The following is a 14,582-nucleotide window of genomic DNA, read 5'->3' on the forward strand; positions in this document are numbered from 1 at the left end:
AGCATGTTAATAAAAGTGAATTGTTGAAGCTTACTAATGGCTTGTACAAAAGCAATTAATCAATTCAATGAGGTGATTATTTGTTGTATCATATTAGAACATGGCATGTCTTTTATGTCTCATGAATGAGTGAGCAGATAATAAAATAGACATGACTTTAAGAGAAACTTGGTAGCTGACCAAGTGACCTAGGTTCATGGATGGGGTGATGCATTCAAAAGGGTTGGGCTTCTAGAATGTACTCAATTACATAGTTACAAGATGACATAGTGTGTTCAATGTTATGTATTATATCATGTATTATATTATGTCTTCATGCAATAAAAAAGAATACAAATCCATGTTCAAAATTTGGGTAGAATAAAGGCATGGCTGTTGCATAAGAATCACCATGACAATGATGAGATTTCACAGTGGAGTTGATGGTATGGTCAATAGTGTAGTTAGTGGTTGAACATTGTTCTCTCGTTCACCAAGTGCATTTTTGCAATAGGATTTTGCGAAATGGTGCTTTCATGATGTAAAGAGTATAGATTTCCTATGGTTGATAGAAAATTCCTAATGCAATATGGAAAGAATTCAATCATGTTAATTGGTCTTTCCTCTCAAGTGTGATGTATAATATGGCATTTGGTCCTCACATGTGTCGATTTATCTTTTTGCTAGGGCAAAATGCAACATCATGTGTGAAATTTAGTGGCGAAGTTACTTTGAAAGTGTTTCTTACTAGATTTGTGTGACAAAGATGTCCATTAAGCCCATTGTTATTTGCTATTGTTACATGTCCTTTGTTAGTAATGTTGTCAAATCTTGCCACCAATGGTGATATTGTGGGTTTGCATATTCCTTTTAGTGGACAATTGGTAGCACAAGCATTGGTTGATGATTCCTTTATGTTTTTACAAGCCTCAAAAGAAAAACTTGGAAGGAGTTTGGGATCAATTTGCTTTGGCTTTAGGGTTGTGTATAAATTAGAGGAAGTCTTGCCTTATTTCTTGTATGGAGAGTGATTTGGATTGTTTGGGATGGCAAGGGTCAATGATTACACGATGATCAATTTATCGATGTTTGGGCTATCCATTAGGTATTGATGTTGCAAATCTTCAATTGATTGATTGGATTGGTAGTAAATTGGAGGAAAAAATTATTTATTGGAAGTCTCAATTATGATCCTTTCATGTATGACTCAAAGTGGTGCAATGTATCTTGATACCCATGTTACTATATTTTTTACCATTACTACCTTGGAATAAGGAGGCATTACAAAGCATGTTACAACCTATTCGGTTCATGTTGTGGCAGAAGGAAGAAATGATGGGAGTTACATGGATTTCATGGGACCATTTGGCTAATCCCAAAAGGTTAGGTGGTGCAACAATATTGGATTTGGAAATGTATTTGATGACTTGTAGATTTGCATTTTTACGAGATATATGTCAACAAGATTAACCATGGATATCTATGATATAATAATTTATTGAGCATGAAGGAGTGGTACATGGGAAAACAAAGATTCAAGCATCTCAATGGTCATTACTCAATGGAAGTATTCCTCTAAAAATTTGACATTAAGTATGTAGACAACATTAAGTAAGATCATGACAAGATGCATTATCTCTTTTTAAGTGGGGACCATGAAGTGATCGAGAATCTTGCAATTTATTACAAAATGAATCAGTTGTTTCTTCTAAAGTGTTGTTGTAGCATGGGAAAGAGAAGTTGAGATCTCAATTCAATTGTTTATTTCGATTGGGGGTTGTACATTTGGAAGATGTGGTTGATAATGAATCTCAAAGGTTGTCGAAATTTGAAGATGCCAAACGATGGTTATGTATTCCCCAAGATTATGGATTTATTTTGGAGAAACTACAAGATATACAATCAATCGTTGCCATTGAAAATAATTGTTGCACCTTGGGTGGATTGGCAATTACAAGATGGTACACGCTTGTTACAAGTCACTACAAATATATTGTATGATAATGCAATGGCATCATTATCTTGGCTATCTCCTAAAGTAGAGAAGTTGTGGAATGTATGTAAGTCAGATGCAAGGTGGTGGAAAATATTATAATGTGGTTGGCATTTCGTGCAAAGGTATTCACAGGGAGAGTCATGATTAGTGGGCTCTCATTAGGTTCGGCCTTAAAGAGACGAGGACTAGTGTCCGACACTTGTTGTTTCTTTTGCATCATTCCATTGGAGGATAGTACACATAGGGTAATTAAATGTCATATAGCATGTACCATTTGGAACTACTTATCGGACATTTGGCAAGTTTTAACTCGTTATTTGAAACCTCAACAATGGGTTTTTTTGCAATATGTTCAAAATGGTTCAAATGATGAGATGGAGATATTGTTCCAATTTTTACGTTATTGGGGACTACACCACAATTGGAATATGCGTAATGTGTTCATTTTGATAATAGACATGAGGTGAAAGCCTATATAAAGAAACTAAAAGGTATTCTCCTGTGAAATTTTTGGATGTTATAACATCTAGGAATCATTTCCTCAAATGCATATTCAAGTTTTTTAATGGCATTACATGACGTCCCTCTCCATACATAGGTGTATGATAGGTAGAGGAGACTAAGAAGTGTTATAACTAAGTCGATTTTACATACATTTAATATAATTGTGTGCTTTTACCGAGAGAGAGAGAGAGAGAGAGATTATGGAAACAAAATTTGAAAAGAGACTATGTTGAATCTACATGAATTTGAGAGTTTGAGAGATGTGAATGTTTCATATTGTTTTGATAAACATAGTACTTTAGAGAGAGAGAGAGAGAGAGAGAGAGAGAGAGAGAGAGATTAACGTCTTCTAAGACCAAATATGGCCCACGAGACATTGATTCCACTAATGGGATGTGTACACAATCATTGAAAATAAAAAAAATAAAAAAACATAAATAGGTTGGGGGGGGGGGAGGGGTGGGGGGAGAGAGAGAGAGAGAGAGAGAGAGACATCGTGGAATTTGAAAAAGAGACATTTGAATTTTTGTACATGAATTTGAGAGTTTTGAGAGATGTGATTGTTTAGAAGATGCGAAGGATATTTTGGCAGTTTGTTGAACAATTAGGGTGGTCAGATGAATTTCCCAAAAGCATCATTAATGATGAACTAGCATGACCTTGGGCAATGGTGACACATTGTAGGTAATTGTTGTGGAGAGTATGAAGCTGAGAAAGAGGCAAGAGACACTCCAAAACTAGGCTCCTAAAGGGCCTAGTGAGGACTCAAATGTGTCTCTAAGAATGCATGGGTAGATGCAAGTAATGACAATTGGGAATACTTTCATGAGTAAATGCACACTGTTATGTTGCTTTGTTCTATGACTCTTCTTGAAGGATTATTTATTTATCAATGATCGTTGTGTCTATTTAAATTATACTAAAATATTTTTTAAATAGCAAAATCCTATGATTAAAATCAGGAATTTATAGTGTATCGCAATTATATTGAAAATGTTTTGTACCTCGTGCATGTACAAACTTTTTTGAAGTTTGGTTCTCTCAAAATGCACAATGTACAATACGCATACGCATGTGCAAAATTTCAAAAACATCAACTTACAAGTTTCGTGGTGGAGGGTGGTGGTAAGCCTCAGTTGAGGATCTAAAAATGCCATCATGAAGATGTACACAATGGTTGTCAGGAACTTTAGTGGTTAACTTAGACTTTACCTAAGATACAAACAATATATGGGTGCTTTGCAAAGATTCTTGAACCTTACAAAATATGTAGCTATCATGCCCAATCTAGTACCATTCACATCCGAAATGTGTGTATCAAACATTGATTCAAGTTAATTCTTTTATTCAAGAGGGATAAATTCATATAGTACCATTACATTAGATTATATAAACAAGAAAATAAGAAGATAAATTCTATATCTCTTCTTGTATGAGACATAAATGAAGTTTTTAAGTGAATGTACTACAATTTACGTATTAGAGAAGTTTAATCCATCTTGCTCCAAGTTGTGCAATTCCCATTATAAAGAGAGGCTACATGTGAACTCGGGGCTTGGTTAGGTCTTGATGCAGAAGGTAGAGTCTAACTTTGTCACTTCATGGTAGAATGTGAATCTATATTACCTTAACCTTATGGTGTGTAGGGCTACAAATTTGGTGGCAGTGAATTATAGGTTGTAGGAATTGATGGTGTACCAAATTGAGCCTCTATAGTTTTAGTTATATAAGCAATACTTTGTCGCTAAGTGGGGGAAATCGTATGTATATTTCCTTCACACTATAAACATCCAAGCTCTCTTCGAGAGACTTGGATGGAAATGAAATTAGGCCTAGTATAGAATCATTCTCATTGTAGAACATGTTTTTTATATAGAACATGTTTGTTGTTTTCTTAGAACTATTTAGCTTAAACTCTATTTTATCTTATTTTTATTTTTACTTTCGATGAATGGGTAAATATCCCATTTTTGTTGTACACCATTTGTCTCATGGGCCAATTTTGGCCTTAGAAGACGTTAATATATCTTTCTTTCTTTCTTTCTTTCTTTCTAGCTTTGATCATCCATGTGTAGCAAATTTTGTTAATAAGCGAGCATACATTTTGAATTTTGCATGCATATCGAGGTAGTTTAGCTTTTGCAAAACTAGAAGATAGAGGATGTGAGGAAAAATTACAATATGCATGGGACCTTAGTTTTGAAATTTTAGGAAACCGTTATGAGAGAATGAATGGATGCCAAATTCCACACCAATAATCACAATGTCTATTAAGTATGTATATATTTGTGGTATTTTCTTATAGTTTTCCTACAAACTCATGCATAAAATCGAACAAAATCCAAGAAAAGTAATATGTCTACTAATATCCTATAAGTTTGTGGTCTTTTCTCATAGTTTTTAATCATTAAGATGAAACTTGTCAATTAATTTGTAGCATTTTCTCATAGTTTCCTACTAATTCAAGTATGAGTTGGAACATAAAGGGATTTGTATACTAACTTCCTATAGGTTTGTGATATTTTCTCATAGTTTCCTACTAATTCAAGTATGAGCTGGAACATAAAGGGATTTGTATACTAACTTCCTATAGGTTTTTTGATATTTTTTCATAGTTTCCTATCACAAAGACAAAACCCAAGTTATCATTAATGAATATACACTAGATCAATCAATACAGAAAAATTTGTTGAACATTTCAAACCCTACATTCCACATTGGCTTCAAGCAAAGTCTTCCATAAAGTGGGAGTTGGATTAATGTACATAGGTTAATGAAAAACATGGCATGCCAATAGGATGAGTGCGTTCATAAAACCAAATACGCTCTAATAGGAAAATGTTCGGCTTTAGAAGATAAACTGCATGACCTAGACAATTCTAATTTAGACACATGGGTGTGCTAATAAGAAACCAACATGGACCAAATATGGAAAATGCGGGGACAAGTTCATGCGGAAAAAACTAGACACATTTCCCCTAGCAAACCAATCAGACATTAACTATGTCAAATCGGACACAATGAGTAGAGAGGTCAAGTCAATCGACCATTCTCTTTGTCTATCTTCTTTTCCAAATCTTGTTTACCTTGTTTCTCTCAACAAACCCTCGAGATTACAACCAACCAAGAAGACTAGATTCCGTGTGTGAATGAATATTCAATGAGTAGGAGTAGTCACATGATCTGATATTGATTTGATTGTTTGTGGATATTATATATACAATTATAGATTGTGAAGGTTTTCTTCTCAACATGTTTTTTCCTCACATAAATAAACCTTTGTTGGATGATGGTAACCGTAAGAGAGTGATTCTTTCTCTATTGGATGACCAATGGCCTCATCATTTGTTTAGTAGCATTGAGAATAAAAGTTTGTTGGAGTCATACTTCAGATGTTATTGCGGAACTATTCATGAAGTTCTTTGATAAAAAGATTGGGCATACAACCTAAAATACCATGACATTTAGAGAACGTATGGTCACTTATGAGCACATAAACATAGATATAACATCATTTGGCATTTTGATGAGTCAAAAAGAGTGCATCCATGGAGGTGCATGAAAGTGATGGTGATCTTTAAAGTAGACATGAAGAAGCACAACAAGGGAGTAAGTGTCCACCTATTGACAAGTTGAGATGAACAATATAAGCATTCAAGTTCCATTCACATAAAAAACAATCTCCCTTGATTGTGTCTCTTGTAATATTGTAATCCTCCCCTCTTCAAATCTTATAACTCGAGCCCCAATGTCTCTGAATAGCTCATTATATATATGTGAATACTTGTTGACTGTCATGCACACACACCATTCAACATGGGAGGAATGATGGTTGCTCAAGTGGAAGCATGTGTACTATAATGTACATATCTTTAGATTCCTTTCTTTTTCTTTTCATGTGTATGTATTTATACATTCGTACCACATGTTAGCTATAACTTATAAGTAATAGAGACATTCATTTGACTAGTAGATTTAGGGGTTTGGGACCCGGGTTTCTTTAATAGATCCGCATTTCTATGTAACTTCAAGTAAAACTGATAAAGGAAGATACTCATGCATAAATTGAAGGAAATATTTGCTTGTTTCAAACAGTTGAAATGAACATTGCTATAAGAGTAGAGTACTCGACATAGGTTTGGAAATATTTTCTTCAAGAAACTCACTATTGCACAATCAACTAGCTTTGTGTATCCTTCATGTCGACAATATTTGTGAGCATTACATTGAAAGAAACCTAGAGAACGCGCACAATTCCCGAGGAAGAGATTGAGGGACAATGTTATAGGGTTTGTCAAATAGTATAATGACACACAAAGAAGAGGGGGCATTAGAAGAAACATTGGACAAGGGAACTTCCAAGAATATTGCAATGTCCTCCTCAAAAGTCAAACTTTATTTCAAAGTAAGTGCGCACATTGAAGCAAGTTTTTCATTGCATGCCAAAATTACATGCATGGATATGGGTCATGGATTTGATGATATAAAACTTTGGCATAAGCATTTGCACCCATGAGCAAGTTATCCATTAGATTTATTTAGGACTTAGACCCAATATTTTACATCATATCTGTTTGTATGGTAATGTTGACGAAAATCTCATCATGCTTTGGTGGAAGTTTTGAGCAACCTCCAATCAATTTCGTCACTAGATTCTTTAGATTGGCATCACACTTTCTTCACTCTATTGATAACAACTCTAGCTTCTCTCCTTAGTTTAGCTTCTCCACAACTAACCAAATGGTTCTCTAGATTGTGGATCCAAGTTCAATCTTCATCCCATATTAATTCTTGAAGTATTTGTTTATAGGGTTGTGTCATTACCAAATTCGTCATATCCATTTCTAAATTACATGAATATCTCATGCTAATTTGCCATGCCTTTATGTGGTTGTCAAGACTCAACAGAGTCATTGGTTCATTTTTAAGGGAGGAGTCAAGGCGGTCTTGAAACATATTGGTGGAGATAAGAATGGCAATATAATGAACTGTTTACGAAGGCTTATTTTGACGAGTGATAAATTGATCAATCTTTTGCTCATTAACTTCATGCTTTGAAACTGTAGATTTGTTGGTTAGATGGGAAAATTCAGAAATGGGTGTAAAGGTTACCTCTTGAAAAAAATTAGCTTCATTTAAATTTCCACTTGGCATTAAAACTTGGGACATTTATAGTTCCTTCATTGAGGTTTGGAAGTTTCCCTAGAAGTTTTGTTATATCTGTACAACATGAGACCAAGTTTGAGGCCTCGAGCTAGAACGGTACCAATAAATAGAAAAGTTTAGAACAAAACACTCTATACCAATCGTCCTTCCACTCTAGTTCTGAACCTTCCCTCAAGTTTCATTGCATGCATTCTACAACCTTTGAGCTCGTTTGAAGTCTGGACCTAAAACTTTGCCAATGTTTTGATTTTTGATTTTGGAATAAGAATGGGTCCATTTGAAAGAAACGCATCTTCCCAAAACGGTCTTGCTTGTTAGTTGGCATGTTTCACCTCAAGACTTTATACATCATACATATAAGAAACTTTACACATCCCCATGACATCCACCCATGTGGATGTTAAAACTTTCGAATATTATGTGTTAGCCTCCATTGTGATGTACGATCCGAATGCTTTCATATTGACCAAGTGTTAACTCGTCCTTGTATACAAGAGCAACAAAAGCCTTGGGTCCCATGATATTGATGGTCCATGTTAATCTATTGTTTGTCTTATTTTTTTCCAATATGTTTAGGAAGCAAGAGCAATTAAGCTTGCAAAATATACTTGTTTTCTTATATTGTCATTTCCATACAATATGTAAACTAGTGGCAAAAATCATGGTTCGGGTATATAAATTAAGAATGATGTATATAAACTTTTTGGTTTCCACGTCGTCTTATAGGCTTCAAATTTTACGTGAGAAAATGACTATAACATGCTTAAAAATGAATAAGATATCAACAAAATACCATTGCTTCTCTCAAAATTACGTGAGCAAGTTTGGCCAAGGTTATGTTTTTCCCTCATTCTCCAAACCTTCTTTGCTCCAAGGTTGTCCAAACAGAACGTAACACAATTGCAACATGCATCTTCACACAACAACTTCACAATGGCATGACCAAGGTGAATGTAGAGTAGATAATATGAACCCAAACAAAATCGTGAAATAAATATCAAACTTACATTTGGGGGCGATTCACATTTAGACGACAACCGTCCATTCTCATAATTGAACACAAGAATGTAAGGAAATTGTAACTAAACAATGGATGGAAAAACCGACTCTCTGAAATTGAGGCGCCGATATTTCAACAACAAAATAGATGAAAATATGTCCACATGAGACTAGATTTCCATGAAATTATATTTACAATCCAGGAGCAAACACCCCTATGATTATAGTCTACCCTGCCATGCTATATTTACCTCTTTGACATAACCCTACGTTGCCAAGTTAAGCATTCAGGTGTTTCGGTTGGCCCATGAAGTTTTTTTTACACGGGAGTTTTGAATCCCACTTGGTGAGTACTTGGTTGGGCGTAGGATGTGCAGACTTTTGTCCATCCGGGGGCAGGATGGTATTTTTACATCTTCCCAAGGATGTTCAGATTTTGTGACCCGTAATGATGAGAGCTTCTTATAGGCCAAAAGGGTGTCAAGCACGGTTTCTTTATTTTTGGTTGCGTGTTCCAAATCCCAAAGAAACAGATGAAAATTACACCTCAAAAACAGAAAGAGGGGGGGTAGAAAGAAAAAAAATAAAAATGGAAGGCTGAAATGAGAAACCATTGCATTACAGGGAGGGATGTATGTATGTATGTATGGGAAGAAGACCTTGCGTATTGGGGGGGGGGGGGGGGGCGGGGGTCTGTTTTGGCCATGCCAACTTATGTATGTATAGATAAAAAGAACAGATTACAAAGTCCAGGAATTGGCAAAGCATGGACTAAAATTATGGGTTAATGTGCATATATCTACACAAAACACACATAGGCATTATGCCCAGCGCCGATGTTGCGGATGTTTTTTTTAATACAAATAGGACGGGGATTCGGAAATGGGCAAATCGGGGCGGGGGGGGGGGTGCTTCTCATTTTGTTGGATTTATATTTACTAGAAGAATACCAGTAGCTGGTTTGGACATATCCGCCGGAATACCACTAGTGGGTTGGACACAATCACCGGCAAACCACTACTAGCTTATTGGGGGTAGGTAATCAATATGGATGCGGCGGGGCGGCCGTTTAATGAGTAGAGAGAAACAAAGACAGAGAAAGAGGCTACAATCATTTGGAGTGCGAGAGGCCCACTAAATGGCGGCAGATGTCGAGGATGCGAGCCTTGGGTTTCTTCTTGGCATTGGGCGGCGCGTTGTCGGCGGCGGCGGCGGGCTTGCAGGCCATGGAGATGGCCGTGACGAGGCGGTGATGGGCGGCGGCGGCTGACAGGGGCGGCGGAGGAGGAGGCGATGATGGCGGCGGCGATGTGGCGATGAAAGAGGAGGTGGAGACGGTGGCGGCAGCCGGGTGGCAGGCCGGGCATAGGCGGAGGGGTAGCCCCGCCGCTTTCCTTCCCGATGGATGTGGAAGAATAAGCAGGCTGTTTCGGCTAGGCGCCTCCATCATCTGGAGCTTCCCTCCGCACATCGCACACTCACTCTCTTCCTCTGGGACGCTGCTTTTATTATACGAGCTGCTGCTACTCCTCCGATGATGATGATGATGATGATGATGATGATGACCTGCACCTCCCCCACCTCCCATTGCTTTCTTGGGCTTTCCCGTACTCCCATGCCTCCCTGGCGAAGCTGAATCTCGCCATTCATTCACGTTCTGCCTCTGCCTCTGCCTCTGCTCATTTCTAACGGGGCTTCTGCAACTCTGCTTAATCAACTGCTGTAGAGATGTGGGTTGCACCTGCGATTCCCTCACACTATCGCCATACCTTTGCTCCGCCACTTCCTCCTCCTCCTCCTCCTCCACCACCACCGATGACCAGATGGCGCCGCCTCCGCCGCTTCGTGGTTGATAGTTATAGCCGCCACTCCTACTCGCACCTGATCCCTTCGGCACATTCCATCCATACGGAGCTGGATGATGGCGAGCGCCTTGGCTCACATACTGAGCTCGATGATGCAGACACGACGGCGACGGCGATAGTTGATAATAGTTGGGATGTCTGCCATGGCCACCACTCCATACTGAAGAATGCTGAGGATCACCATATCTGCCGCCAATCAGCAGCTCCTCTGGTATAGCCGCCCACCTCCCTCTCTCTCTCATCGAAAGAGTTCTTCCCTCGCTCGTATCGCTGAGGATGCACCGATGATCTGAGATTCCCGATGTTGATGATAATGATGATGATGATGATGCGTTGGTTACTACTACTTCAGCCAATGGATCCATACCTCTAGCAGTGGCAGCCCTCATCGAATACAGGGCTCGGCGAAGCGCTGCATTCTCTTCATATAAAGCCCTCATGGATTGAGATTTGCCGACAGAACGCAACAGGGGATCAGCACCGACATCACAGAAGTGATCTTGATCAAAGGCCTTGCTGGCGCTGACAGGAGTTCTCACATCCGGCACAGCAGAGAAATTGTCATGGCGGAGGAGGCTCGGAGGATTGTTGGACACCGGTGGTGGTGGTGGTGGCGGTGGCAGCACAGAATGAAGAAGACGAGAATGATGGTGCTGATCAGATGCTGAATCTGTGGGGGGCATGCCAAAGAGCTGCTCGTAATGATATGCTGGGAAGTCATGGACGCGGCGACCAAAAGATGCGGGCGGATGATATTGGAACACTCTGTCTTCATCTGCTTCGAAAGCTGGCGGCGGTGGTGGGGCGAAACGGCGGCCGTTGGTTGAGGAAAAGCCATGAGGAGAAGGAGGAGGATATGGCGTGCCTGCAACCCCACCAAATGGGTGTGAAGTGGGAGTCGCCGCCGCCATTAAGCCGTGGGTGGAAGCCAAGTCTACAATGCGGTTGTAAGGGTTGGAGCCAAAACGAGGGTATTCGTGATCGGTGGAGGAGGAAGAGGAGGAAGAAGAGGCGGCGTAGACAGGAGGAATGGGGGGGTCCACAGGAGGTTTTTGAGTATTGAGTAGTAGGTGGCGATGGGCGTGGGCGTGGGCGTGGGCAGGAGGGGAAGGCAGCGTCTCGGGTGGTTTCAGGGGGGCAAAGATGTCGGCTGGCATTGTTGTTGTTGTTGTTGTTGTGTCGGTAATGGGATGAAGAAGGTTACTACAGTTAGTGGTATTCTTGTTAGTGTTGCTGCTGACTGGGAAGCTCGCAGCAGCTACAGGAGGAGTAGGAGGAGGAGGAGGAGGAGGAGGAGGGCGAAGAGGCCATCTCAGCGCATATGCTTGCTCTGTGGCCGAAGGTGCTGCCAAAGAAGAAGAAGAAGAAGAAGAAGAGGAACTTGTAGTAGTTTCTGCACACAACAAGTGGTCCATAGCTATGGTGATGAGAGGGGAGGTGAGGAAAATGTATGTATGTATGTATTGTTGGGATCAGGATTGAGGAGGAGGAGGAAGAGGAAGAGAGAGGGCCATGAGTCACGCCCCGAGCGGGGAGTGTGTTGCAATTTGATGTGTTTGCAGTGCAGAGCTTTAATGGCTTTCAGGTGGAGACGATGGCTTGCAGAGAGAGAGAGAGAGAGAGAGAGAGAGAGAGAGAGAGAGAGAGTATTTGTACTTCGTTTTGCCTCACAGAATTTGTCTGCCAACAAAACACTCTCTTCTTTCCCTTGAAACTCTCTGTGGTGAGGTTTTTTTTTTAGGGGGTGCTTTCTTTAGTAGTAGTAGTAGTAGTAGTAGTAGTAGTAGATGTAGTAGTAGCCTATATAGGATTAGGGAATGAACAAAGCTGTTGCCTAGTAACGTTGATGATGATTTCTGAACGTCAATTATGTATGGCTTAAAATGGGTATCAACAATCCTTGGCCCTAAGGGTTCTCCCTTCTCCACCTCCACAATCTCGCATCCTCAATTGATCAATCCAAAACCCAAACATGTTGTTTGTGTAGCCCGCGTTTTCCATGCCCAATGATTTTGCGCCACAATCAATGTGGATATCAAGCCATTGTTGAGTTCCTTGTTGGTTAGCAAACGCAATACCTCCTCTTGTTAATCTTAAGGCATGCAGACACACAACCCATCGGTAAGGTTGCAATAGAGTTGTTTCTCTTTTCAGAAATTGAAGAGCATATACGAAAACAAGTTGTTAGCTCTTATAATTTGCTCAACTTAATGGGACAGAACTAGGACATTTGCATGTGTCTTGTGCATATAACTCATTCCTAATGCTACCATGTGAAGTGAAAACAAGTTGTCAAAGGGGGCCATTGTGAATCAATAAAATTATTATTTCCTTTGTGTTTTACTTGCTTGTCTTAAGTGTAAGTTGTAGACACAACACATGCTTCTGCATATTTTGATTGATCTATGTCATCTATCACAATCATTATTTTGATTTAATCAAACTCAGTCATCTTGATACAATATATATTAATCATTCAAGAAAACTAACTCTAGGCTCTTGAAGTCAAACCAAAAAATTTCACATGATACATCTCTTCACAAAAATCAATGCATTCTGCACATTGATCAACAAAGTGAGTGCATCGTACTCAGACAAAGCTATGAAATAGAAAATGGAAAACGTAAATCTTAATCTTGCACTCATCGAAATTTAGTCTGGCAACTAGGTGGCCTCAAATCATCGTCTATCACTCACATTTGTCATGATGTGAATTCATATTGATTGAAAAGCATGTTTATAATTGCACCAATCAAGTCCTTATGATATCATTGTAGAGCCATAACAAACATGGTTAATTAGAAAAAGACAGAGTGTTCTAGCCACCACAAACATGGTCCTTGTTCTAACAATGTAGTTCCTCAAGTATGTTGCCTTGAATTTCGATTTTGCATTAACACTTGTTGACATATCTATCACTAAAGTCTAACTTGGAGCTTGATGTTTGTATGTCAGACATTAATGTGGAAGAAGAAGAAAAGTCAAGATGTTTGATGCAATTCCATAAAAGGTATCCGATCACCCTTAATGTACCCACTACTTGATGTATAATTTGTCTTTTAAGTTTCTCCTTGTATGGACATAACACAAAAAGTCACGGATGTGTAGTATTTGTGTTTTCTTTTTTTCCCAAAAAAGTATTTGTGTCTTTACTGCTCTTAAAATACATATATGTACACATCACTACTATTTGATCATCCCGCATAAAATGTTGTTGACTTGCTACATGATATGAGCCTCTTTGTTAATTTGGAACTCCTGTTTCGATCAACAGTAAGGGTAACTTAGAAAATAGATTGCACACATATGTGGTAGGAACATTAAGGCACCATGACAAGGTTACGTGTTTTTCAACTAGGAAAGAATACCATGTCACTAGAAGACTTAGGGATGGTGGAATTAAGGTAATAAGGTAGGTAGTAGCATCCTCTATTTTGCATAAACATACTCTTTAGAAGTTCTCACCTACCCTTTCACTTGTGTTCAAGTAGCAACGTGTTTGATTGACTTTATGTAGGCATTGTATGCATTGAATCATTCTACTTTATTGCTCCTATAGAGCATTTGCGAGTTTGTTTATTCCTTGGAGTGACCATACATAAATGCAGACGGTATAGTACTTTTCTCCAACAAGATTTTGAGTTCTCCCAAGGATATAAAGCTACATGTATTAAAGAAGTGTTCACATTGCTCTTTATTATCCATGTAGATTATATGCTCCAATTTATCACCACTAGGTGAAAAGGGTTCAATACTTACATTCCTCTATGCACACGAAGATGTTATGCATTTAAAAGAGAGTTGGCTACTTCCGTGAGCAATCTGAACAATTAAAGTCGGCATCTTACATATAGGACCATCTTGTATGTAGACACAACTTGGTTATTCCTACTGTCAGAAAAATAAATGTATTCATAGAAATTGAATGATATTCATTTTCGAAATAGATTGTGTAATTGCAGGAATGTTGGTGAGTGAACACACACATAACACATACCTATAGACGCATGCATGCATCCATTGAAATTGAATATTTACATTTCACACTTATTTTCTAGAACCAACTATTATGT

At 38.8% G+C, this 14,582-nt stretch overlaps 2 protein-coding genes across 2 annotated transcripts in view; one reads left to right on the forward strand and one right to left on the reverse strand.

The window, feature by feature from the left end:
* LOC147858505 (FRIGIDA-like protein 4b) overlaps positions 1-14,582 on the forward strand; it is a 96,844-nt gene that overhangs the window by 46,849 nt on the left and 35,413 nt on the right. The window lies entirely within an intron of this gene.
* On the reverse strand, positions 9,573-12,221 carry LOC147858509 (uncharacterized). Its single transcript, XM_087326731.1, has one exon. The coding sequence runs from the start codon at positions 11,922-11,924 to the stop codon at positions 9,756-9,758; it is 2,169 nt and encodes a 722-aa protein (XP_087182857.1). The 5' UTR covers positions 11,925-12,221; the 3' UTR covers positions 9,573-9,755.

This window comes from Azolla caroliniana, unplaced genomic scaffold, assembly GCF_043228905.1.
Source record: "Azolla caroliniana isolate FFs.n. ecotype wild unplaced genomic scaffold, voAzoCaro1.0.p SCAF_11, whole genome shotgun sequence".
Classification (NCBI taxonomy): Eukaryota; Viridiplantae; Streptophyta; class Polypodiopsida; order Salviniales; family Salviniaceae; genus Azolla; species Azolla caroliniana.

Coding starts and splice junctions, on each gene's coding strand:
- LOC147858509 (XM_087326731.1), bottom strand. CDS start 11,924: ATGGACCACTTGTTGTGTGCAGAAACTACTACAAGTTCCTCTTCTTCT.